General features: G+C 41.6%; 1 protein-coding gene across 3 annotated transcripts; it reads left to right on the top strand.

Annotated features, from left to right (window-relative positions):
* The first annotated feature begins 168 nt into the window (after positions 1–168).
* Positions 169–23,930, top strand: LOC139463541 (serine-rich adhesin for platelets-like). 3 transcript variants are annotated; one of them, XM_071244812.1, is made up of 9 exons: positions 169–266; positions 5,505–6,211; positions 7,355–7,463; positions 11,622–11,739; positions 15,645–15,722; positions 17,111–17,244; positions 19,518–19,564; positions 19,983–20,100; positions 23,395–23,930. In XM_071244812.1, exons 2-9 carry the CDS (start codon positions 5,628–5,630, stop codon positions 23,509–23,511), a joined length of 1,305 nt encoding a protein of 434 aa, XP_071100913.1. In that variant the 5' UTR covers positions 169–266; positions 5,505–5,627; the 3' UTR covers positions 23,512–23,930. The 3 variants fall into 3 exon arrangements, with proteins under 3 accessions (XP_071100913.1, XP_071100915.1, XP_071100914.1); XM_071244813.1 differs by having other exon boundaries at positions 172–213; XM_071244814.1 differs by lacking the exon at positions 19,518–19,564 and having other exon boundaries at positions 23,395–23,502.
* Positions 23,931–24,370: the final 440 nt, after the last annotated feature.

Below are 24,370 nucleotides of genomic sequence, written 5' to 3'. Positions count from 1 at the left end.
ACAACAATGAAATCCTATGTATCTTTTCACAGTGTCTCCTTTGCTTTGAGCACAACACTTGATAATAATTTTGTCTATTTCCTAATCTTATCTGACATTAAATAAACATTTCTTGTTATTTTAAGTCTGCCTTTTTATATTGATTATGTTGTAAGCGGGCAAGTTGGTACAACAAAACTTGGACGACCGCTATATGGAAGTAAGCAAGTCATGGTATGAGCGGGTTTAATCATATGCCGGATGAATTAGTTCCGCTGAAGTTATTGGTATGTCGAAACTTGGGATAGATCTGCTTGTAAAACATACAATTCACTGATAACAACTCTGTAGCGTAACAATAACAGGCTCGGATCCACTCTCTCGTATGCTTTGACAATGTCCGATTTCGAGATTCACTTTGTACAGCCAGCACAATGTAGACTGTTAACAATGCACTCCCCGACCCGGGCGTAAAACTGTCTTGTTAGATTATTTCTTTTGACTGCATGTCCTGAGAAAATAAACAAATCTAAAACACAGGGGTAGAAACGAACTGTTTTAGTACACTAGTCCTTATAATGATAACACATAGCAAAACCCTAAAAAATGTCAAATTTCTACTAGTCCTTGTGATACCTTAACTATTGGGCCACTTGGCAAGGACTGCTGCTAATCAAAGATCTGAGGACATCCCATTACGGGTCACATCAGAACGACCTTTCATCCCACCAATCAAAGCGTTGCTTACCAGATCATAAAAGTGACAGTCGGAATGTGTTTTCTAATCATGCAGTCTCGAAAACTTTAAAACGGGGTATTCCGTATGATAGTTACTGATTCCGTCAAAATTATCGTCTATCTCTCCCTCCCGTGGGATAAACATTTGAACGGAGGAGGCAATGCACAGTTCGTGGGAAGCACTGCCGTACAATCGCAACCATATTTTAGACGTTCCAGAATGTTCATTTGTTCAGTTTTCATAATTTTCATCATAAAATGTGTAACATATATTATAAGCGTAGTCAAAATGGAAGTCAACAGGTTGAAACGAGTACTGTAAAGCTCGAGAAAGCTTCTTTCTAATTGGCTTATGTCGACTTCTTGTTAGTCGTTTCAGTGGTTGGGCAAAGTGCGCTAAAGGTCGTTCTTACGGGACCCGTAATGGGATGTCCTCAGATCTTTGTTTAGCAGCAGTGTGAACTTAGATCTGATTTAAATGAGATTGAGCTCCGCACAGTAAAGCAGACAACGCAAGCACTGCAAAGTAAACTGGCTTTAGTCAAGTGTTTTGTTAGGGGAAAATTGAAGAGAAAGCTTGTGTGTTTTGTTTTTTTATGGATGAGTTACAAAATATTGATTGACAGCTTGGTTAGATTAGAAACCAGTGTTTATCAAAGCCTAGATTATATGCAATGGCTGTATGAAGCCAATCACTCTCCCACCCAGAGGTCCTTGTGGCCAGCCAAGTTCTTCAAAACTTATACAGTCTATTGATGTGTTTTTCATCTTTTTCATTTTTATGCACTTTGTTAAACACAACTTTCACTGAGAAAATATCCTTAAACATAATAAACATGTTCATTTACATATTTATCCTCCTCGTGCTGTCATCGAACCCTGGTGAGAGCTAGCAACAAAGTCCCTTAGATATGTAAAGTTATATTGTAATACATCTCACTGTTGCAGTTGTAGTAGTATATTTATGTATAACATAGCTACACAATAAATTGCAAAGAACAATTAAGAACGAAGCATGGTATATTTCATGATTAAACATTGGTCTATCATGACTTCCTTTCTTGAGATTCGAACATGCTCTCGCAACTTGATGACATCATAGTGGTAAGTAACAATAGTCTTGACAGGAGCCATAAGATGGAGAAAGATGTACCAAGAGAAGACGATCAATCTGATGTGGCCACGAAAGACTAGGGAACACAATGTAATGTTAAACTTTGTCCTGAGATTTCTAAATAAAATTAATGTTTATCAATAAAAACATTATTGCGAGACAGTTATTCCTGTGCAAAATGTACCTGTTGTAGATTGACACCATTGTCAAAACATTGTGGACTGTGCTGTCTTTATGCCAAACAACAAGCATAGGGCTAAAGCTAAATTTGTTTTCTTAACAGATACATGCAAGTGTTATGTATGAATTGTGTTAATTGTATTGTCAAGTGATGGTTGATTCAGTTGGTTTAAACAGATGTAATAATACTGTAAACAGGGAATATTTGCGACCGTTTTATTATTGCGAGTTTTGCGAACGAGACTCAATCACAAAAATTAAAAACGCAAAAATAAGTATAAATAATACATACATACTTTATTCATTGCAACACGTCATCAAATGTTGAAATCATCAACCAAAACCACAAGTTACTCAATAAGTTTAAAAAAAAAAGGATGCAGAATGCTCACACAATACATCACAAATGACATTGTCTTCTTATATAGTTTGCATTCAAACTCACAGTCATGACACTGAGTTGAGTCAATTATCGTATTTGATAATTGGTCGCAATCGCTTCCGGTCAACTTTCCGGCCAACTCAGATTAACTAGCTTTGGAGAGAAGCTGTCTATTGTTTGGTAATCGAGGGGTCATCTGAACACGGCAACTCACAAAAATATCTCGTCGCTGTATTGTCTTTGGTCTGGTATTCGCAATATTTTAACGACGCAGAAATAAAGCTGTTTACAGTATATACCACATTGATCAATGGAGGGATATTAGTGGCTGACATTTATCTCATTACATGCACAGTGCCGCTGCTCATCTGGTACAAAGACACCCATCATTATAACATGGACTACTATGTACAGTGACAAACAGAGAACAAAATAAACACAGACAATTTATTTAACAACATATAATGGAACTAAAACTGACACTATCACACTAAATATACCTGTCACATTAATATTTCTCTAAAAAGGTACACAAAAACAGTTTTTTGGTTTAAACATATTTTTATTTGAAATGAAATCTGGATCAGTAAACAAGCAAAACTTGCTTATGTAAATACCTCTCCAGGTAATAACTTTACAACAACTGGTTATATATCAGATTATGTGTAAGATAGTGCTAAACATAAACATACTAAATGTACAAATGAAATATATGAACTATGAAGCCAGTACAAGTGGTGTCTGTGAAATAAAATATAGCAGTTTTCCATTACTACATGCATATTATTAAGCTACTCGAATCTTTTGCTTTTGACATTGAAATCGTGAACTGATTTAAGAATAGTCATGTTTGTAGAACTGCTAACTGAACTATTGCCGTGTAATATCGTTTTTAAATCATACCCATGTGTGTAGAAGTACATAGTGTTTCTGATATTATGGTATTTTTGACAGGTATAGAAAAAGTGAATTGTGTCTTCAAAGTGATACCCACAAGTGCAGTCTGATATGTCTGATGCATGTCTAAACTTATCAGTGTTTAGGTCACTGCAGCCGAGCCTCAGGCGACAGTGGACAATTTGGCATGATCTATGACCGTATTTTAGGTCAAAATTATTAATAATTGTATCAGAACGATTAAATAAAGATTTGAATTCTTTTAATGAGCAAGAGTTAGTAACTTCATTGGGTAGAGCATTCCACAGATTAATCGTATTCGGAAGAAATGATTCAGCATAGGTCTGGGTTCTACATTTGATTGTTTGTATGTTGGATTTATTTCTAAGGTTATAATTGCTATTATCAGAGACTGGACTGGGAATGAGATCGTTGAGATATACAGGTGAAATACTGTTTTTCATTTTGTAAAATGTAATCAGTTTGAAGCGGTGTTGTCATTCTTTTAAGGACTGAAAGTTTGTTTTGTTATAAATTTTAACATGACTGGTACACCGAACCGCCCCACAAATAGTTCTCAATGCGTCCAAATGTAAATTCTCGAGTAACAATGATTGTTCGTTTGTACAGTTGTCCCAAATATGACAGCAGTAGTCGAAGTTTGGTAGAATAAAAGATGTGTACATAGTTTCAAGCGTATTTCTTGTTAGTCTGTATTTAAAGCTGTTGATCATTGGACTGATTTTTTGAATAATTTCGTTAATGTGTATTTTCCATGAACAATCAGATTGAAGTGAAATTCCTAAATGTTTATGACTTTGTACTTCTTCATTAACCATAACACTACTCTCCATGTATAAGTTTGGTCTAAAACCAGAATTGACTTTGCGACTGAATGTTATAGTTTTGGTCTTATCGGGATTGAAACCTAATTGCCATTTTTGGGCCCAGTTTGAGATTTTTGCCAAAACAGTTTTTTGTCACACAATAACATATCCTCGATTTAGACACAGAATATGACTGCAATCATCCTCGGTGTTGGCTCCAGAGGCGGGAATAAGAGGGTTGATGCCATATTCTTTGGTGTGAATATGTACTTTGCATGACTATTTAACATGATTAAAAAAATGTTTTCAATAGATCTCTTTAAACCCCACCCTGACTATAAAAAGCCGTCAAGGTGGCGGTGTTTCAGTTCCTCACATGGCACGGAAGGTTTGTATCAGCTAGGGTACAAGTTGTACAAAGTGGAAAACCTTCCCAAATTAAGTCGTCTCTAAATATTAAATGGAAACCTTACTTATTGATTTGGGTTCCGCCTATAATCTAGTATAGCAGTCTGTGGCTTATGCCACTGATCCGAAGCCAGCATCTAATACAATTCTCTTTGCTCATGTAATCTCAGCTAGTTCTAGTCCATATAATAATACTTACTCCACTGAAAATGATGTAAAGAGTCATGTAGGCTTAAAAGTTTTTGGCACAGACTGGTACAGGACTTGTGCCAGTTTCAATGTCTGACTGTTTCCTCTCGATTATTATTTCACTGACCTACAAGGGCAGGGTTATATAGTTATACCAAGGTATACCATCCGTCATTCCGTCTGTCCTTCTGAGGACAACTTTTTGTGCAACCTATAACTTGAAAACTACGTCATAGATTCTTTTCAAACTTGGTGAACACTTTCTATACCTATTGCGGAGGTGCAGTGCAAAGGTTGATTTTATCATTTGGATTTTCTAAAGAACTACAGTTTTTTTCAGTTTTTCACTTAGAACTTTTTTAGTTACACGTTTTCGCGACCTATTACTTGAAAACTACTTCATAGACTTTTTTCACTTTCATGGAAAAGTTTCCATATTAATAGAAGAGGTGCAGTGCAAAAAATAATTTTGATATGTGTATTTTCTGAAAAATTAGGATTTATTTCATGTTGTGAACTTTTACTGCAACTTTCACTGCAACATTTGCACAAAAAAATGGATTCTTTTCCAATAAGGGGTACAATTTCTCTACCAATGAGACAGGTGCAGTGCAAAGTTTGATTTTGATGAGTGGATTTTCTGAGAAAATATTGCATTTTTTAAATATGTGTGGGTAGAAGTTGGGGTATTAGTGAGCCCTTCTCAATTTTTTGTCTTATTTCGCCAATGTATTTGCAATTTCTATTATCAAGGAGTTTCCACTGAATGTTTTTCCCTCTCTTGTTTCAGAAGTGTTTGCATGAAGGAAATACTGAAATGTTAACAAATATGATCGTTGACATGTTACCATGGCTACAAGTGTAAGAAACTAATCACACTTTCAACAACATATTGAGCTTGAAATCTCCCACGATGGCTTCCAGTGTGTCAAACAAGTACTCCTATTCTGACACATTTGAAGGAACATCGATTCCCTCCGAGACGTCTTCGCCAGAGATAGTTTATACAATCCCATTTGATGAGGACAAATATATCAGCAGAACAAGCCAGTACTCCAGTGGAAGTCTCAGTGATGACAGCACACACACACAGACACTCACTCATAGGAAGAAGTGTAATACCAGTAAGACAAGTCAGAACTCCAGCACGAGCCCGAGCCATCAGACATCACACAGTCGTACACCTACGTTCGCTAGTCGTGAGAAGCAGACTACCAATGAGCATTCTAGTGGAGGTGTTAGCTATGACAGAACATCCTACACACATGCCTATACAAGTGATGTGTCGGATACTCTAACCTACCAGGAAGACTTCACTGATGTAGAAGAAGGAACAGATGTTGAGGATGCTTTCTCATACTCAGATACGTTTGAGGACAGCGCGTTTCCTACAGACACTGTGAGGTCCTCAGTACAAGAGGGGCAGGACTCCCGCAGCTATCTGGAGACCGTCGCCTCAGAGGACACTAGTAACCAGGAGAGGAAGTACCTGGAGGAGTATGTACAAAGCCTGCTGTGCACATTGTTAAACTGATACCCAGTAGTTATTGGACATAGGGTAATCGACTCAAAGCAGTCTCTGTTTGTAAAATTGTTTTCAATTATGATACTGAGAAGCCGATGTACATGTATATACCGAAAGAAAGTAAGGGGACTAATGATCTGATTGGAGCTATTGTTGAGGTGTACCTTTACAATACTGTGACGCTGCATCTGAAAACCAGAGTTAGAAATTGGCACTAGTCCCGTAATCCTTGCCAAACTGCCCAATTGTTAAGGTATCTAAAGGACTAGTATAAATTTGCCATTTTTAAGGGCTTTGCTATATGTTATTGTTATAAGGACTAGTGGAAAAAGAATGTTAGTTTCTACCACTGGAAGAGAACATTTAATCACAATTAAGTTTCACATACATCAGGCATGAACAGCACGTGATACACACTGTGTGCCAAGGTGTGCGCGCTTTACTATCACTAATGCAGAAGAGCTAAGCACGTGCTTAAATATGCCTATGAGACAGTATCTCAATGAACAGACAACATGGCCAATCGGGGGTACGATAGAGGGGGGCAATATCCCAAGTTGAATATTTGGCAAATCATAAAGTGTTATTCCTCAATTGTGAGACAAGTACCTTCAAACAGATGAGGTTGCAATGAGACCTGGGTGTGGCAGGCCCACAAAAACAACACCTATACAAGATAATCTCATCACTTTAATTGCACTGTGCAATAGATTCAGATCTGCTCCTGTTATCTATAGAGAATTCCGTACAATAAACAGGAAGTCAAATTTCAACATCTACCATTAAAAACTGCCTCAATGTAGCCCTTGTGGAAGCATGATGGCAGCTTACCAAAGACTCGGGTGGGCCAGGCAACACCTTGGAAGTTTGGTGCATCAATGGCGTCATGCAGAAGAATCAAGATTTTGATATACATGCACAAATTTAATTTTACAGACATTTATCATCACTATACATTGTCACTATCATTTCATTAGTTCCCACATTTTTGTCGGTGGTATTAATTCCTCATCACTTGTGTTCCAAATGCCCTATGATCATAAGTTGATGAAGATGCTGAACTACTGTGTGATGATCCACTGATGTTGTAGTGTATAAATGTGTGCATGTTGCAGTTCCTTTGAGAGTCCGAGTCTGACAGCAACAAGTCGTGATGGGCACACGCTTGACTTCACAGAGAGCCACATCTTTGGTCCTGCTACTGAAGAGATCCGGGAGCTGTCTGTATGTCACCTGTTTTCTCACTCACTCACACACACCCATCCTCTCACTCACTCACTCACACACTCACTGACTAACACACACACACCCATCCTCTCACTCATTCACTCACTCACTCACCCACCCACCCACTCACTCACTCACTCACTCACACACACCCATCCTCCCACTCACTCACTCACTCACTCACACACATCCATCCTCCCACTCACTCACTCACTCACTCACTCACTCACTCACTCACATTCATTCACACACACCCATCCTCCCACTCACTCACTCACTCACTCACACACCCATCCTCCCACTCACTCACTCACTCACACCCATCCTCCCACTCACTCACTCACTCACACCCATCCTCCCACTCACTCACTCACTCCCATCCTCCCTCTCACTCACTCACTCACTCACACCCATCCTTCCACTCACTCACTCACTCCCATCCTCCCTCTCACTCACTCACTCACTCACTCACACCCATCCTCCCACTCACTCACTCACTCCAATCCTACCTCTCACTCACTCACTCACTCACACCCATCCTCCCACTCACTCACTCACTCACACCCATCCTCCCACTCACTCACTCACTCACGCTCACTCACTCACCCATCCTTCCACTCACTCACTCCCATCCTCCCACTCACTCACTCACTCACTCACACCCATCCTCCCACTCACTCATTCACACACACCCATCCTCCCACTCACTCACTCACTCCCATCCTCCCTCTCACTCACTCACTCACTCACACCCATCCTTCCACTCACTCACTCACTCCCATCCTCCCTCTCACTGACTCACTCACACCCATCCTCCCACTAACTCACTCACTCCCATCCTCCCTCTCACTCACTCACTCACTCACACCCATCCTCCCACTCACTCACTCACTCACTCACTCACACACCCATCCTTCCACTCACTCACTCACTCCCATCCTCCCTCTCACTCACTCACACCCATCCTCCCACTCACTCACTCACTCCCATCCTCCCTCTCACTCACTCACTCACTCACACCCATCCTCCCACTCATTCACACACACCCATCCTCCCACTCACTCACTCACTCACTCACACTCACTCACACACTCACTCACTCACACCCATCCTCCCACTCACTCACTCACTCACTCACTCACTCACAATCACTCACACACTCATTCACACACACCCATCCTCCCACTCACTCACTCACTCCCCTCCTCCCTCCCACTCACTCACTCACTCACACCCATCCTCCCACTCACTCATTCACACACACCCATCCTCCCACTCACTCACTCACTCCCATCCTCCCTCTCACTCACTCACTCACTCACACCCATCCCCCCACTCACTCACTCACTCACTCACTCACTCACTCACACACCCATCCTTCCACTCACTCACTCACTCCCATCCTCCCTCTCACTCACTCACACCCATCCTCCCACTCACTCACTCACTCCCATCCTCCCTCTCATTCACTCACTCACACCCATCCCCCCACTCACTCACTCACTCACTCACTCACTCACTCACTCACACACCCATCCTTCCACTCACTCACTCACTCCCATCCTCCCTCTCACTCACTCACACCCATCCTCCCACTCACTCACTCACTCCCATCCTCCCTCTCACTCACTCACTCACTCACACCCATCCTCCCACTCATTCACACACACCCATCCTCCCACTCACTCACTCACTCACTCCCATCCTCCCACTCACTCACTCACTCACTCACACATCCATCCTTCCACTCATTCACACACACCCATCCTCCCACTCACTCACTCACTCCCATCCTCCCTCCCACTCACTCACTCACTCACACCCATCCTCCCACTCACTCATTCACACACACCCTTCCTCCCACTCACTCACTCACTCCCATCCTCCCTCTCACTCACTCACTCACTCACACCCATCCTCCCACTCACTCACTCACTCACACCCATCCTCCCACTCACTCACTCACTCACACCCATCCTCCCACTCACTCACTCACTCACTCACACCCATCCTCCCACTCACTCACTCACTCACACCCATCCTCCCACTCACTCATTCACACACACCCATCCTCCCACTCACTCACTCACTCCCATCCTCCCTCTCACTCACTCACACCCATCCTTCCACTCACTCACTCACTCCCATCCTCCCTCTCACTCACTCACTCACTCACTCACAACCATCCTCCCACTCACTCACTCACTCCAATCCTACCTCTCACTCACTCACTCACTCACACCCATCCTCCCACTCACTCACTCACTCACACCCATCCTCCCACTCACTCACTCACTCACTCACTCACACTCACTCACACACTCATTCACACACACCCATCCTCCCACTCACTCACTCACTCACACTCACTCACACACTCACTCACTCACACCCATCCTCCCACTCACTCACTCACTCACTCACACTCACTCACACACTCATTCACACACACCCATCCTCCCACTCACTCACTCACTCCCATCCTCCCTCCCACTCATTCACTCACTCACACCCATCCTCCCACTCACTCATTCACACACACCCATCCTCCCACTCACTCACTCACTCCCATCCTCCCTCTCACTCACTCACTCACTCACACCCATCCTTCCACTCACTCACTCACTCCCATCCTCCCTCTCACTCACTCACTCACTCACACCCATCCTCCAACTCACTCACTCACTCACTCACTCACTCACACACCCATCCTTCCACTCACTCACTCACTCCCATCCTCCCTCTCACTCACTCACACCCATCCTCCCACTCACTCACTCACTCCCATCCTCCCTCTCACTCACTCACTCACTCACACCCATCCTCCCACTCATTCACACGCACCCATCCTCCCACTCACTCACTCACTCCCATCCTCCCTCTCACTCACTCACTCACTCACACCCATCCTCCCACTCACTCATTCACACACACCCATCCTCCCACTCACTCACTCACTCCCATCCTCCCACTCACTCACTCACTCACTCACACCCATCCTCCCACTCACTCACTCACTCACACCCATCCTCCCACTCACTCACTCACTCACACCCATCCTCCCATTCACTCACTCACTCACTCACTCACACCCATCCTCCCACTCACTCATTCACACACACCCATCCTCCCACTCACTCACTCACTCCCATCCTCCCACTCACTCACTCACTCACTCACACCCATCCTCCCACTCACTCACTCACTCACACCCATCCTCCCACTCACTCACTCACTCACACCCATCCTCCCACTCACTCACTCACTCACACCCATCCTCCCACTCACTCACTCACTCACACCCATCCTCCCACTCACTCATTCACACACACCCATCCTCCCACTCACTCACTCACTCCCATCCTCCCTCTCACTCACTCACTCACTCACACCCATCCTCCCACTCACTCACTCACACCCATCCTCCCACTCACTCACTCACACACACCCATCCTCCCACTCACTCACTCATTCACACACACCCATCCTCCCACTCACTCACTCACTCACACCGATCCTCCCACTCACTCACTCATTCACACACACCCATCCTCCCTCTCACTCACTCACTCACTCACACCCATCGTCCCACTCACTCACTCACACCCATCCTCCCACTCACTCACTCACTCACACACACCCATCCTCCCACTCACTCACTCATTCACACTCACCCATCCTTCCACTCACTCACTCACTCCCATCCTCCCACTCACTCACTCACTCACACCCATCCTCCCACTCACTTACTCACTCACACACACCCATCCTCCCACTCACTCACTCACACCCATCCTCCCACTCACTCACTCACTCACACCCATCCTCCCACTCACTCACTCACTCACACACACCCATCCTCCCACTCACTCACTCATTCACACTCACCCATCCTTCCACTCACTCACTCCCATCCTCCCTCTCACTCACTCACTCACTCACTCCCATCCTCCCTCTCACTCACTCACTCACTCATCCATCCACTCATTTACACACACCCATCCTTCCACTCACTCACTCAGTGATTGTCTACATGGTAGTTCTTCAGGACTCAATTTTGTCTCTTGGTATTGTCGGTGGCAACAAGATTGCCCACACGGTAGTACTTCATGGTTGATGGGGTCTAGACTTACAGGTTTTAGTTCTGCTCTTCAGGCTGAAGATTTAGCTAAGGCCGAGGCTTTTGAAGCAAGGGAAAACTTCCTTAACAACTTGCTGGGACGTCTGAAGGCATCAAAGACAGTTTCTAATCACAGTACAAGGCCTCAGCAGGGTAAGTGCACATTTTGCAACAGCGGGCCAAAAGTGGATATCAGCAAAATTGATATCTGTCATGTCTAGACCATGCCATTGCACTCGTCATCTCCTAGTTTCAAATCATGGTCATTAGTCAGTTGGGAAGAGACCATCTATGGTGATTCTTAAAGTATAGTTCTTTGAATAAAACAAATACGCATCATATAACTCCAAGGAACCTTGTCAACCTCCTTAACTGAGATCTTAGTGCTGGCAACTGCTACACAATGATATGAGGACATGCCATCACAGGTCAAGTTAGAACTAGGGCTGGGGCGAGTCCAAATTTACTACCTGGGTACCCACCCCCTATTACCAGACCCTACCCGGGTACCCACTGTAGGTCTCAAGAGACAGGAACAAAATGTCCAATTGGGAATAGTTTGACCGTAGCCCTGTCAATATGTATTTAGATACACGTATGACTCGATCTGGTCGTGCATACACTGAAGTTGAATTAAGTTTTATTTTTATTCAAACATGTAAAGGTCAGAAGGAATTGGTGTATAGTCAGAAAGAAATGTGGACATTGGTGACTTGTAGTGTAACCGTGCAGTCCTGTGGGTACTCGGGTCCTGCTCAGTACCAACCCGACCCGAGTACCCAAGGTACCCGTCCTAGCACCAGTCGGAGCAACCTATCACGAAGTTTGACTAACCAAGGAAATTACTAACAGGAAGTCGACATAAGCCTTTCATAAAGCTTTCTCAAGCTTTATGACACTAATTTCAAACTGGCAACTTCTATTCCAGATTAGATTTGATTCAGAATTTGAAAATTTGAAAATTCTGGAATGTCTATGTGATGGCCAAGATTGTATGGAAGTACTTCCCATGGACTATGGGGAGTCTCTTTGGTTTCAAATGTTTATCCCACTGATGCGAGAGGTAGACGAGACTTTCACAGAACCAGTCATATGTCCCGTAACTCTTGTTTGGAATGCCTCATGTTAACCTTTTCACAGTTGCATGATTAGAAAACCTATTCAGACTTTCACTTTCTGAATATGGTAAGCACGGCAGTTTGAGATGAGAGGTTGTTCTGATATGACCTGCAATGTAATCACCCACTGCTTATTGTAAGAGCTGACTTATCTGAGGATCAGGTAGTCACAGCGTGGGACTTGCTGAATGTGCATCAGTGATGGGTGTTAAATATGACACATTTGATGTCCATGGACTTTAAAAGGGTCAATCTAGAAAACCACGAACCTAAAACATTCAAAACATCATGTGATTGGAGGGTACAATGAAAACAACACCTTTCTTTCTTTTTTTTCTTTTTTTTTTTATTCAGTCATATACACAGGATACAGATGCAGTGGAATAACAGTACAATTTCATGTTTAAAGGTAATTCATGAAAGGATGTGGTACAGAGGAGGCCTAAGGCATAATCCACAGCATGGTACAGATGAAGGCATATTTATGTATACAATTAAGTAGGTGCGGTATTTATGGTACATCAAATTATGTTGCAAGCATCAAATGAATAAGTTATTTTACAGTTTGAGTAAACAAAGCCCATTTTCTGTTAAAGTAATTGTTTCTACATGCAATATGATATTTAACGTCATAGATACTTCTTATTGTGTTCTTAAAAGCAACTAAGTCAACATTTTTATTCTTAATACACTGGACAAAGATAAATCTTTTAGCAGCTACAATTAAATGGTTAATTAATACATCAGAGGTACCAAAAAGGAGCTCGTTGTCAGTTATATGAATTTTTCTATGCAAAATAAGAGTCAAGTGAATACAGAAATCTGACCAAAAATTCTAAACAACATGACATTCGATATACACATGAAAAACATTTTCTTTGTGAGTATGACACATAGAACACTCATGGTTATCAATAAGTTTCATTCTTAATAACTCATGTTTAGTAAATATTACTTTATGAATAAATCTAAACTGGAAGTCCCTGAATTTTGTGTCCCTTAACCCATGGCAATGTACACTGAATATTTGTTTCCATGGAAAAGAACATCCTAGCTGATTTTCCCATTTCAAACAAGATTTAGGGAGAGTGAGGGAATTCCCTATCACTTTATTATAAAAAAACTTTTGTTCCTTTAATAGAACGTGTAAGATCATAAATCCAAGGAGATACTGTGAGGTTAGAGGAGGAATGTAGATTTTTATCAATATTTTGTCTCCAACTTACTGGAATATAAAAAAAACATACGGTTATAGTGAAGAAAAGTTCCTTTAAGATCATAAAATTGTTGTAAACATGGGAAAGGGATCCATCTGTTTTCATCATACAAGTCTTATATTGTAACTATACCTTTTTTAAACCAGTCATTAAAAATTAATACTGGATCTGTTAAATAATGGTTAAACCATAAGGGTTGGGAAGCAACACCTTTCTTAGCCTTTCTTAGCAGAGAGAATAACTTTGACAGGACTGGCCGTGGTGCGAAGGATAAATGACTGACATTGATGCACTTAACATACAGTACAATATAGTACAGTACAACTTGAGATGTGCGTATTACAGAATAATGGTATAAATACAAACAGCTCCAGTTGAGTAGGAAATTATGTAAAGTGCTGTTAATTCAGAATTTGCCGTATTGCGCATTTTCCAGGACTGGCCGTGGTGCGAAGGATAAATGACTGACATTGATGCACTTAACATACAGTACAATATAGTACAGTACAACTTGAGATGTGCGTATTACAGAATAATGGTATAAATACAAACAGCTCCAGTTGAGTAGGAAATTATATTAAGTGCTGTTAATTCAGAATTTGCCGTATTGCGCATTTTCCAGGACTGGCCGTGGTGCGAAGGATAAATGACTGACATTGATGCACTTAACATACAGTACAATATAGTACAGTACAACTTGAGATGTGCGTATTACAGAATAATGGTATAAATACAAACAGCTCCAGTTGAGTAGGAAATTATATAAAGTGCTGTTAATTCAGAATTTGCCGTATTGCGCATTTTCCAGGACTGGCCGTGGTGCGAAGGATAAATGACTGACATTGATGCACTTAACATACAGTACAATATAGTACAGTACAACTTGAGATGTGCGTATTACAGAATAATGGTATAAATACAAACAGCTCCAGTTGAGTAGGAAATTATATAAAGTGCTGTTAATTCAGAATTTGCCGTATTGCCCAAATGTACTTCAGCCTTTGAAAAAACAAGCATTGTGAATACAGAGGCTATTTTCGTCTCATAATCAAAGACAAATGCATCAATACATTATTTCCTATGGTCAATACTCTCATAGATCAGCTCAGAGGCGTGCTTACGTTTACTGATTACTGAAGAAGAGGAAATGCACTAGAGTGAAAGGTTTCTGCAGCCAGCTTTAATAGATGTCTGCTCCATGTTACGTATTTTGTGACTTATTCCATGACGTAATTTTGCAGAAAGAGGATTTGGTATGAGGTGGAATTATTACATGAAAATGGTTTTTGTATGTGAAATATAATCAGGGAATTAATAATTTAAAAGTTCCAAACTTCCGGAATTCTCAGGACTTTAGCGAAGTTTACTGTGCCATTTTGGGCATTTGAAATTCTCTTCACACTGATAGCATGGATCGTTGCTTTCAGTCACTGATTTGTCCTACATTTTGTTTTAGTCCATGAGATCCCCCTCTCATTATCCTTAACTAACACAGAGAAGTTGGACTAATTTGTCTGCTTCTGTCAAAGGGCCACACTTTCCATGAGATGCAGATAGTAGATGTCAGTGTTACAGAAATCACTGATAGAAGGTCCTGGCTTTTGTTTATGAAAATGGTAGATACTGAGAATTTGGTGAAGTTGTCAGCATTGCAAGATAAGGGAATTCTTATGAAGCATACTTAGAACATGTTCTGTAGAACATTGTTGTTTTCTGATTTTAGTCAAGAAAGCGTCAAAAAGTCGTGATGAGAAGAAGTTCTGCCAGCGGACAATCAATCAGCTGAGGTCACGCAAGATGGGTAGGTATCTGTCATGTCAGCCATGTTGGAGGTCACCCAAGATGGGTAGGTATCTGTCATGTTGGAGGTCACACAAGATGGGAGGGTATCTGTCATGTTGGAGGTCACCCAAGATGGGTAGGTATCTGTCATGTTGGAGGTCACACAAGATGGGAGGGTATCTGTCATGTTGGAGGTCACCCAAGATGGGTAGGTATCTGTCATGTTGGAGGTCACACAAGATGGGAGGGTATCTGTCATGTCGGAGGTCACACAAGATGGGAGGGTATCTGTCATGTTGGAGGTCACACAAGATGGGAGGGTATCTGTCATGTTGGAGGTCACACAAGATGGGAGGGTATCTGTCATGTCGGATGTCACACAAGATGGGAGGGTATCTGTCATGTTTGAGGTCGTGCAAGATGAGAGGGTATCTGGCATGTCAGCCAAAATCTCAGATCTCTGATGACTGTGTCATATTTTTGTGTCATGAATTACACACAACACAGTGATGTATGGTACATAAAGCTTAGATGTGAAGGGTTTGTTCACAGATCGTTGCTGTGTGGACAAGTAAGGGATAGTAAGGGTTACATGCACTTGTTGCAAGTATAGTAGACATAAATATCAGGATCCGTGTTTCAAGAACAGAGTACACTGGTGCATGTTTTATGTAGCTAAATTGATTCCTTAGTGACATAGCTTATTTTGTAATGTTTACCTGAACACTGACAATAAATAAAGCAGCACTATGTTATTGTCATATGCTGATTGTTGTGGAACAAGGAGTCCCTGTCATTGATGTAAGTGTAACTTAGAAAGCTTTAGTTGTCACCAACTTCCCTTTACATTATCTTTCTACATCATGTACATGTAACCGACAATCTGTGAGACAGACATGATGTGGAATTCTCCTGATACAATGGATGATATCATCTGCTAAACCTGCTTTGATAGCAGAATGCTGAGAATATTTGAAAAAAGGAGAGGGTTGATGAACTATCAACTGCATCAATGGCTGGAATGTTGCTAAAAACCAGGCTCACTCACTTCAGCTCTTGGAATCCCATTCAACATTGAGTCAAATTACACTTAGTGCCTTTCAGTCCCATGAAGATCCAGGGTAGAATAGGTCTTCAGCGACCCATGCTTGCTGTAAAAGTCAATTGTGTTTGTAGTATGAGGTGACTAACATGATCGGATGGTCAGGCTCGGCAACTTGATTGATTCATGTCATTGTATCCCAATATGGGTGGATCGATGCTCATAATGTCAACCACTGGATTTTCTTGTCCAGACTCTATCTTCTACAGACTGACGTCATATAGCTGGAATATTGCTGAGTCCGGCATTAAACAACAAACAAACAAAACAGTGTATTTTGAACTGCCCTGCCCTGTGTTTGCCAGGTGAGGCTGACATACGAGATGCTGGAGCACACCAGTTGGAGACACTCAGCAGTCAGCCGCTGGAAGCATATGGGCTGGCCCCTGCGCTGATGGACAGACTGAAGCTTGATAACCTCACCCACAAGATGAAGAAGGTGAGACTTGTGTGTGTCTGTCTTGAATACCCCAGAGCACCTATCATTGATGCTGGCGCATATATACTGTTTATATTTACTCCTACCATTTTTACAGAGTGATGGTCCTTGCTCTGTGCTTTTCAACATAATGCATACTGTGTGACATAGGGGAAAAGTTTTCTCAAAAACTCAAGAAGTTACAAGAATGAAAGCAATGATGTTTATCTAAGAGATACTTGTCAAGTCTGAGTACAAAAATTGGTGCCGTAAATTATGTTTTTCCAGAGTTACATCCCTTGCTCAATGTGTTTAGATTTTTTGCACACACAGGTCAGCCCTTGATCTCCATGTTTGTTTCGTGCATAGTATCTCCAATGGAAAATGATTGTTTAGAAACTTCTCAAGTTACATGAATGAAACTTAAAAGTTTATCAAAGAGATACTCATGACATGTCATACATCCACCCTATCTCTTCTTAAAGATATATAGGACTTTTATAATAACATTAACATGTGATTGAGTGAGTGTGTATGCTGCTTTTAGCAATATTCCAGCAATATAACGCATGGGACACCAGAAATAAGCTTCCCACATTATACCCATGTCAGGAATCGAACCCAGGTCTTCTGTGTGATGAGCAAATGCTTAAACCACTAGGCTAACCGATCTCCCCACACTATCATGTGGGGCAGCCTAATGTTAAAACAGATGAAGCATATCTGGTCTGGTTTGTACTGTGGGGAGTGGGGCAGTCTCATGTTAAAACAGATGAAGCGTGTTAGGTCTGGTTTGTACTGTGGGGAGTGGGGCAGTCTCATGTTAAAACAGATGAAGCATGTTAGGTCTGCTTTGTACGCTGGGGAGTTGGACAGTGTTGGTGTGGTATTGATGAAGTCTCACTAAAAGTTCAATAAAAGTGACCTTCACTGAATGTAGCTCACAGAGCACCTATGCACAGTGAATGCTGCGCTATACAAATATATTTATTATTATCATTATGTACAAATGAAAATAGAAAAATTCAGCAAAGAGGGTCTGGGTTATCCCGGCACAGTCAGGCTGGTTAGGTTCATCATCAGCTCAGGGCCCTTGCTTCCTCTACACGTAACCCAGACAGCGAATGGGACTTCTCCGAGGAAGCGCTGCCTAGTCAAACCCACCGAGAACCTTTCGGAGAATGTGAAGACTAACCAACACTGCAGCCTTCTGCATTTCCCAGATTGTCAGAAGGGCTGTATTCCTGGCAGCAAACCTGGGTACTCTCCTAATGTCAGTCAACAGATTGGTAGGTACCAAACCTAAAGCACCGAGAACAATGGGGCTTCAGACAACTTTGTACTTGGGATGCAAACATGACATTTCGAAAGCGAGGTGCGCATATTTGCCATGTTTTTCCTGAATTTTGTCAATCACATTAGTGTCAAAGGGGACAGAAAATTCAGTAACATAAATGATTTCATTGGATTTATCAAAAAAGGACATGATCAGGTTTGTTGTCCTGGATACGTCTGAGGCTGTATACGGGCCTATTCCAAAGAATTTTGTATTCATCATTTTCCATGACGCCCTCTACATATTCTGGGTCGTACCATGGATGGACCTCTGTGTGAAAACCACCAGCATGGCGAAGACGGTAATAAAATGACGAGCTACACCATCATGTCGTTTAAGATACTGTGTCTTTGCCAAAGCTTGGCATCCACTCACAATGTGTTGGACAGTCTCATAAAATTCATTGCATAATCTACATTTCATATTTATACTTTTTGATGCAAAATCACACAATGACGGTTTTGAGTGTTAAGTGACTGGTCCTGAGCAGCAAACAGGAAGTCTTCTGTTTCACTTTTCACGCCAGCCGACTTCATCCAAGCTGCCGGATTGCTGATCTTCTCAACACACTGAGATTGAGATTATGCCCCAAATCCATGGCACGTTTCAGAAATGGAATGCATTATTTTCATCATGAGTCTTGACATGCTTCACAAGAGGATCATCAGACCAATAAGTGTGCACAAAACAATTCTATCATGAAGAGCCTCCACATTAATCAAACCTTGACCTCCCATCATAATTGGTAAATATAAGCAATTGAGGGAAGAGCGAGGGTGGTGGGATCTATTGTCTACCATGATTCTTCGTGTGAGGGTGTCAATACCCTGAATTTCTTGTTTCGTCCAAACAACAACACCAAAAGAATACGAAAGGATGGGCTCAGCATTATTGTTGTTATTATTATTATTATTATTATTATTATTATTATTATTACAGTGCATGTGTTGGGTTTCAGTTGTCCTCGCAGGAAGTGCATGATGTCCACAAGTGCAAGCCGTGCAGGTACCACGGCTCATCCAGCTCTGTTACAGTCTCAGTATTGTGGTCTGCACCATGGACTCTTTGTCAAAAACAGTTTTGTGTAATGTGTAATTTTTTAATTTGAAATTTACACGGCATACGGCTTTTCCACTGGACAAGAGGTCAGTCACATGACCGTGAAATTGTCGTTAATACGTGTATGAACAACACTATTTGACCTCCCTTAACCTCAGCATAAGGTAGTGTACAGGGTGGGATGTAGGACATACGAGGATCAGGTTGGTTTGCCCAATTTGATGTGAGCTTTTCAAGTAAAGACCTTTGTGTCACCTCTTTCTAACTGCACTTATTTGTTCTGGTGGTGGTATAACGGTCACAGGAACCAAGATTTGTTTCTGTAGGTATTGTGTCTTTTACCTCTGGGCTGATCTTGTCACAGGAAACAACAACGGAAGCTGGAAGAAGCAGAAGCGAGACAACATTTCCTCAACTATCACCACCATCGACTTCAGGCCAGAGATGTGGATGCCAGGGTAGATTCTCATCTTACCAGGATGGTACGTTAACTGTCTGTCTGACCACCTTAGCAACAGCATATCTTACCAGGATGGTACATTAACTGTCTGTGTGACCACCTTAGCAACAGTGTATCTTACCAGGATGGTACGTTAACTGTCTGTCTGACCACCTTAGCAACAGTGCATCTTACCAGGATGGTATATTGACTGTCTGTCTGACCACCTTAGCAACAGTGCATCTTACCAGGATGGTACATTAAATGTCTGTCTGACCACCTTAGCAACAGTATATCTTACCAGGATGGTAAGTTAACTGTCTGTCTGACCACCTTAGCAACAGTGCATCTTACCAGGATGGTACATTAACTGTCTGTGTGACCACCTTAGCAACAGTGTATCTTACCAGGATGGTACGTTAACTGTCTGTCTGACCACCTTAGCAACAGTGCATCTTACCAGGATGGTATATTGACTGTCTGTCTGACCACCTTAGCAACAGTGCATCTTACCAGGATGGTACGTTAACTGTCTGTCTGACCACCTTAGCAACAGTGCATCTTACCAGGATGGTACGTTAACTGTCTGTCTGACCACCTTAGCAACAGTGCATCTTACCAGGATGGTACGTTAACTGTCTGTCTGACCACCTTAGGCAACTCTTTTTTTATTTCTTGGTTTACAGATGAGCCGCTCTTTCAAAGTCCAAATGTTAAAAAAATAGCCAGCCCAGCTTTTGACAATAAAACTTTGCATTTTGTCCTAAATAACTGTTCCAATAACTATTTCCATACATAAACATGATTTGAATCTGTTTTCCTTGAGTAAAGTTTAATAATTTCTGCAAATAAAGTTGAAATAACCCTCCCCTCGGTGCAGATTTGTCAAACCAGCTGACACGGTAAAACAATCAACATCCGTGAGTAGAGAGCCGGAAGTACTGGTAAGCATTCGCATATTGCACATGTGACCTAACATGTGATAACTGGTGAAGCTGAAATCAATTCCCGCTGTTTTTACAGTTGTATTAACAACTGTTGGAGATGGTGTGTACAAGTGATTGTAGAATAAACACGCTGAATGTGAAGCAAACATAAGCCTAGTTAGTTACAACATAGTTAATTGGCGATTAAATTACCATGCAGACGAACGCATTTATACAGCTAACATGCAAGTGCAGTTTATGCCATAGGCAGGAAACCTGTTGCACTATTTTTTCGTCACCGCAAGAGCGCAATCAAAGGTAGCGCATTCGGGTGAGGTGTTTTTTGGTACATGTTCCTGGGCAGTCATATTCCCAATACCCACTTTCCACTAGTTATCGCTGTTTTTAGGAAAATTACAAATTACCAACCTATACTTTCTTTTTGCTGCTTAGTTTAAGTTTATTAGTGTATACTGGCATGGCAGCCTTCGACGTATGTGTTATTAGTACGAAGCTTTGAAAATGGAGGTATTTCCTCATGTTAGTGAGCGGACAGCCTCTGTCATTGGGAAATGGGTGATAACAGATATTATTTGTAATTCTTTATAAAATAATGTTCCAACTAGATCTACGTAAACAAATGAAAAAAAAAAGAAATAGGTAAATGGATTTCATGAAATCTTATAATTGCCAAAAATGAATGTTATGAATGTTTTAGCTTACATTATTTTTGTTTAAAACAAACTTTTTTAAGTTGTTAATGAATTATCTAAATAATGTAATACATATAACTTTCATATTGATAAACAATAGGATTAATTAGACCTTTCAAATAGTGTATGGCCAAACATGTAATAGCAAAAATGTTTTACAAGCTGAAAATTCCCTTGATAAATGTTGGCTTCATCTATCACACAAGAGTCTCTGGGAACTCGGTGTCACAGCAGTAATCCTCTGGTTGGCTGGTGTTGAAAGCGTTAAACTTTGCACATGCTGCCAAAATAGCAGCATCTTTCATGCATTTCCACCCATGACATGAATATTATTATATTGCCATTTGTGCACAAGCTAAGTGCCAAGGATATGATAAAGTGTTCTTGAAAAATTGAGTTGTTTTAATTTTGTTACTCCAGAATATTTTTTTTATGCATAACTTTTTAGGACTAAAGTCAAGTAAAAAAAATCTCTGAGGCTTTTTTTTTTAAACTGGCCTACCTCACTTTTGAAATGAGTTTGAAATAAGTAAACCAAGAAATAAAGTAAAATGTTGCCTTCGCAATAAACAGTGTATCCTTATGGTATGTTGAGTGTCTGTCTGACCACCTTAGTAACAGTGTATTACACCAAGATTGTAGGTCAAGTGTCTGCCTGACCAGATTAGCAATTAACAGTGTATCATACCAGGATGGTACGTAAGTGTCTGTGACCAGATAAACAAAAGTGTATCATACCAGGATGGTACGTAAGTGTCTGTAACTAGATTAGCAATTACCAGTGTATCATACCAGGATGGTACGTAAGTGTCTGTGACCAGATCAGCAACTAACAGTGTATCATACCAGGATGGTACGTAAGTGTCTATGATCAGATTAGCAACTAGCAGTGTATCATACCAGGATGGTACGTAAGTGTCTGTGACCAGATTAGCAACTAGCAGTGTATCACACCAGGATGGTACGTAAGTGTCTGTGACCAGATTAGCAACTAGCAGTGTATCATACCAGGATGGTACGTAAGTGTCTATGACCAGATAAACAAAAGTGTATCATACGAAGATGGTACGTAAGTGTCTGTGACCAGATAAACAAAAGTGTATCATACCAGGATGGTACGTAAGTGTCTGTGACTAGATTAGCAATTACCAGTGTATCATACCAGGATGGTACGTAAGTGTCTGTGACCAGATCAGCAACTAACAGTGTATCATACCAGGATGGTACGTAAGTGTCTGTGACCAGATTAGCAACTAACAGTGTATCATACCAGGATGGTACATAAGTGTCTGTGACCAGATTAGCAACTAACAGTGTATCATACCAGGATGGTACATAAGTGTCTGTGACCAGATTAGCAACTAAGAGTGTATAATACCAGGATGGTATGTAAGTGTCTATGACCAGATAAACAAAAGTGTATCATACGAAGATGGTACGTAAGTGTCTGTGACCAGATTAGCAACTAACAGTGTATCATACCAGGATGGTACGTAAGTGTCTGTGACCAGATAAACAAAAATGTATCATACGAAGATGGTACATTAAGTGTCAGTCTCACCAGATTAGCAGTTAACAGTTCACACCAAGATGGCATGTTTACTGTCAATCTGGCCATCTGAGTAAGTTAGAATACTGGTGGTTGTGTGCCACGGAGACTGCCATGTAGGAATAAAGATGTTGGCTTTGGTGTTCCAGACTTCCATCAACCTTATCGGTGAGCTGGTCCAGACGTTCCCCCGACCCGACACATCCTCCGGGGACCTGCTGTACCTGTACAAGCAACGGCTTCACAGGAGGAGGATGGATGCCTAGGCCAACAGAGTGTCTCACAGGCATCAGAAGTCAGCTGTGGACAAGGAGTAGGCCATCTGACAGACACTAGAATAACTGCCGATCAGCACTTCTTAATCACTGCCTGGCGTCACTGGGATGACATCGGACACTGTGTGTTTGCTCTGTGCTGTATCAGACATCATGTGAGTGCTCTGAAATGTCATCAGACACTGTGAGTGCTCTGTGATATCATCAGACACTTTGTGAGTGCTTTGTGATGTCATCAGACACTGTGTGAGTGCTGTGTGCTGTCATCAGACACTGTGTGAGTGCTCTGTAATGTCATCAGACACTTTGTGATTGCTCTGTGATGTCATCAGACACTTTGTGAGTGCTTTGTGATGTCATCAGACACTGTGTGAGGGCTCTGTGGTGTCTGTTTTACCATACATGAGGACTTCAGCATATGATTCTTCCTTCTCACATGCATGTATGAAATAAACAAAAGTGTTGATGATCTGAGTTGAAATATTTTGTGTATATTCTCTGTAAATCAAGTCAGATGCGGCAAGGTAAATGTAAGGTTGTACCAACTGATTTCTACACTTCTTAGAAAGTGAACCTATTTTATGAATGACTTACTTATACAAAGCAGGTTGTTACTCCCAAAAGTGGGCAAAGTGTTGCTGGAATATTGCTACAAGTGGCGTAAAATCCACGCTGACCACCTTAGCAACAGTGTACCATACAAGGATGGAATGTTAAGTGTCAGTCTCACTAGCTTAGCAACAGCTTACCACACCAGGATGGTCCATTAAGTGTCTGTCTGACAAGCTTTGCAGCAGTGTATCTTACCAGGATGGTACATCAGTGTCTGTTTGACAAGCTTAGCAACAGG

The sequence above is a fragment of the Haliotis cracherodii genome, unplaced genomic scaffold (genome assembly GCF_022045235.1).
Source record: "Haliotis cracherodii isolate W230 unplaced genomic scaffold, xgHalCrac1.p SCAF_16, whole genome shotgun sequence".
NCBI classification, from domain to species: domain Eukaryota; kingdom Metazoa; phylum Mollusca; class Gastropoda; order Lepetellida; family Haliotidae; genus Haliotis; species Haliotis cracherodii.
This window is presented reverse-complemented; position numbering and strand designations above follow the sequence as displayed.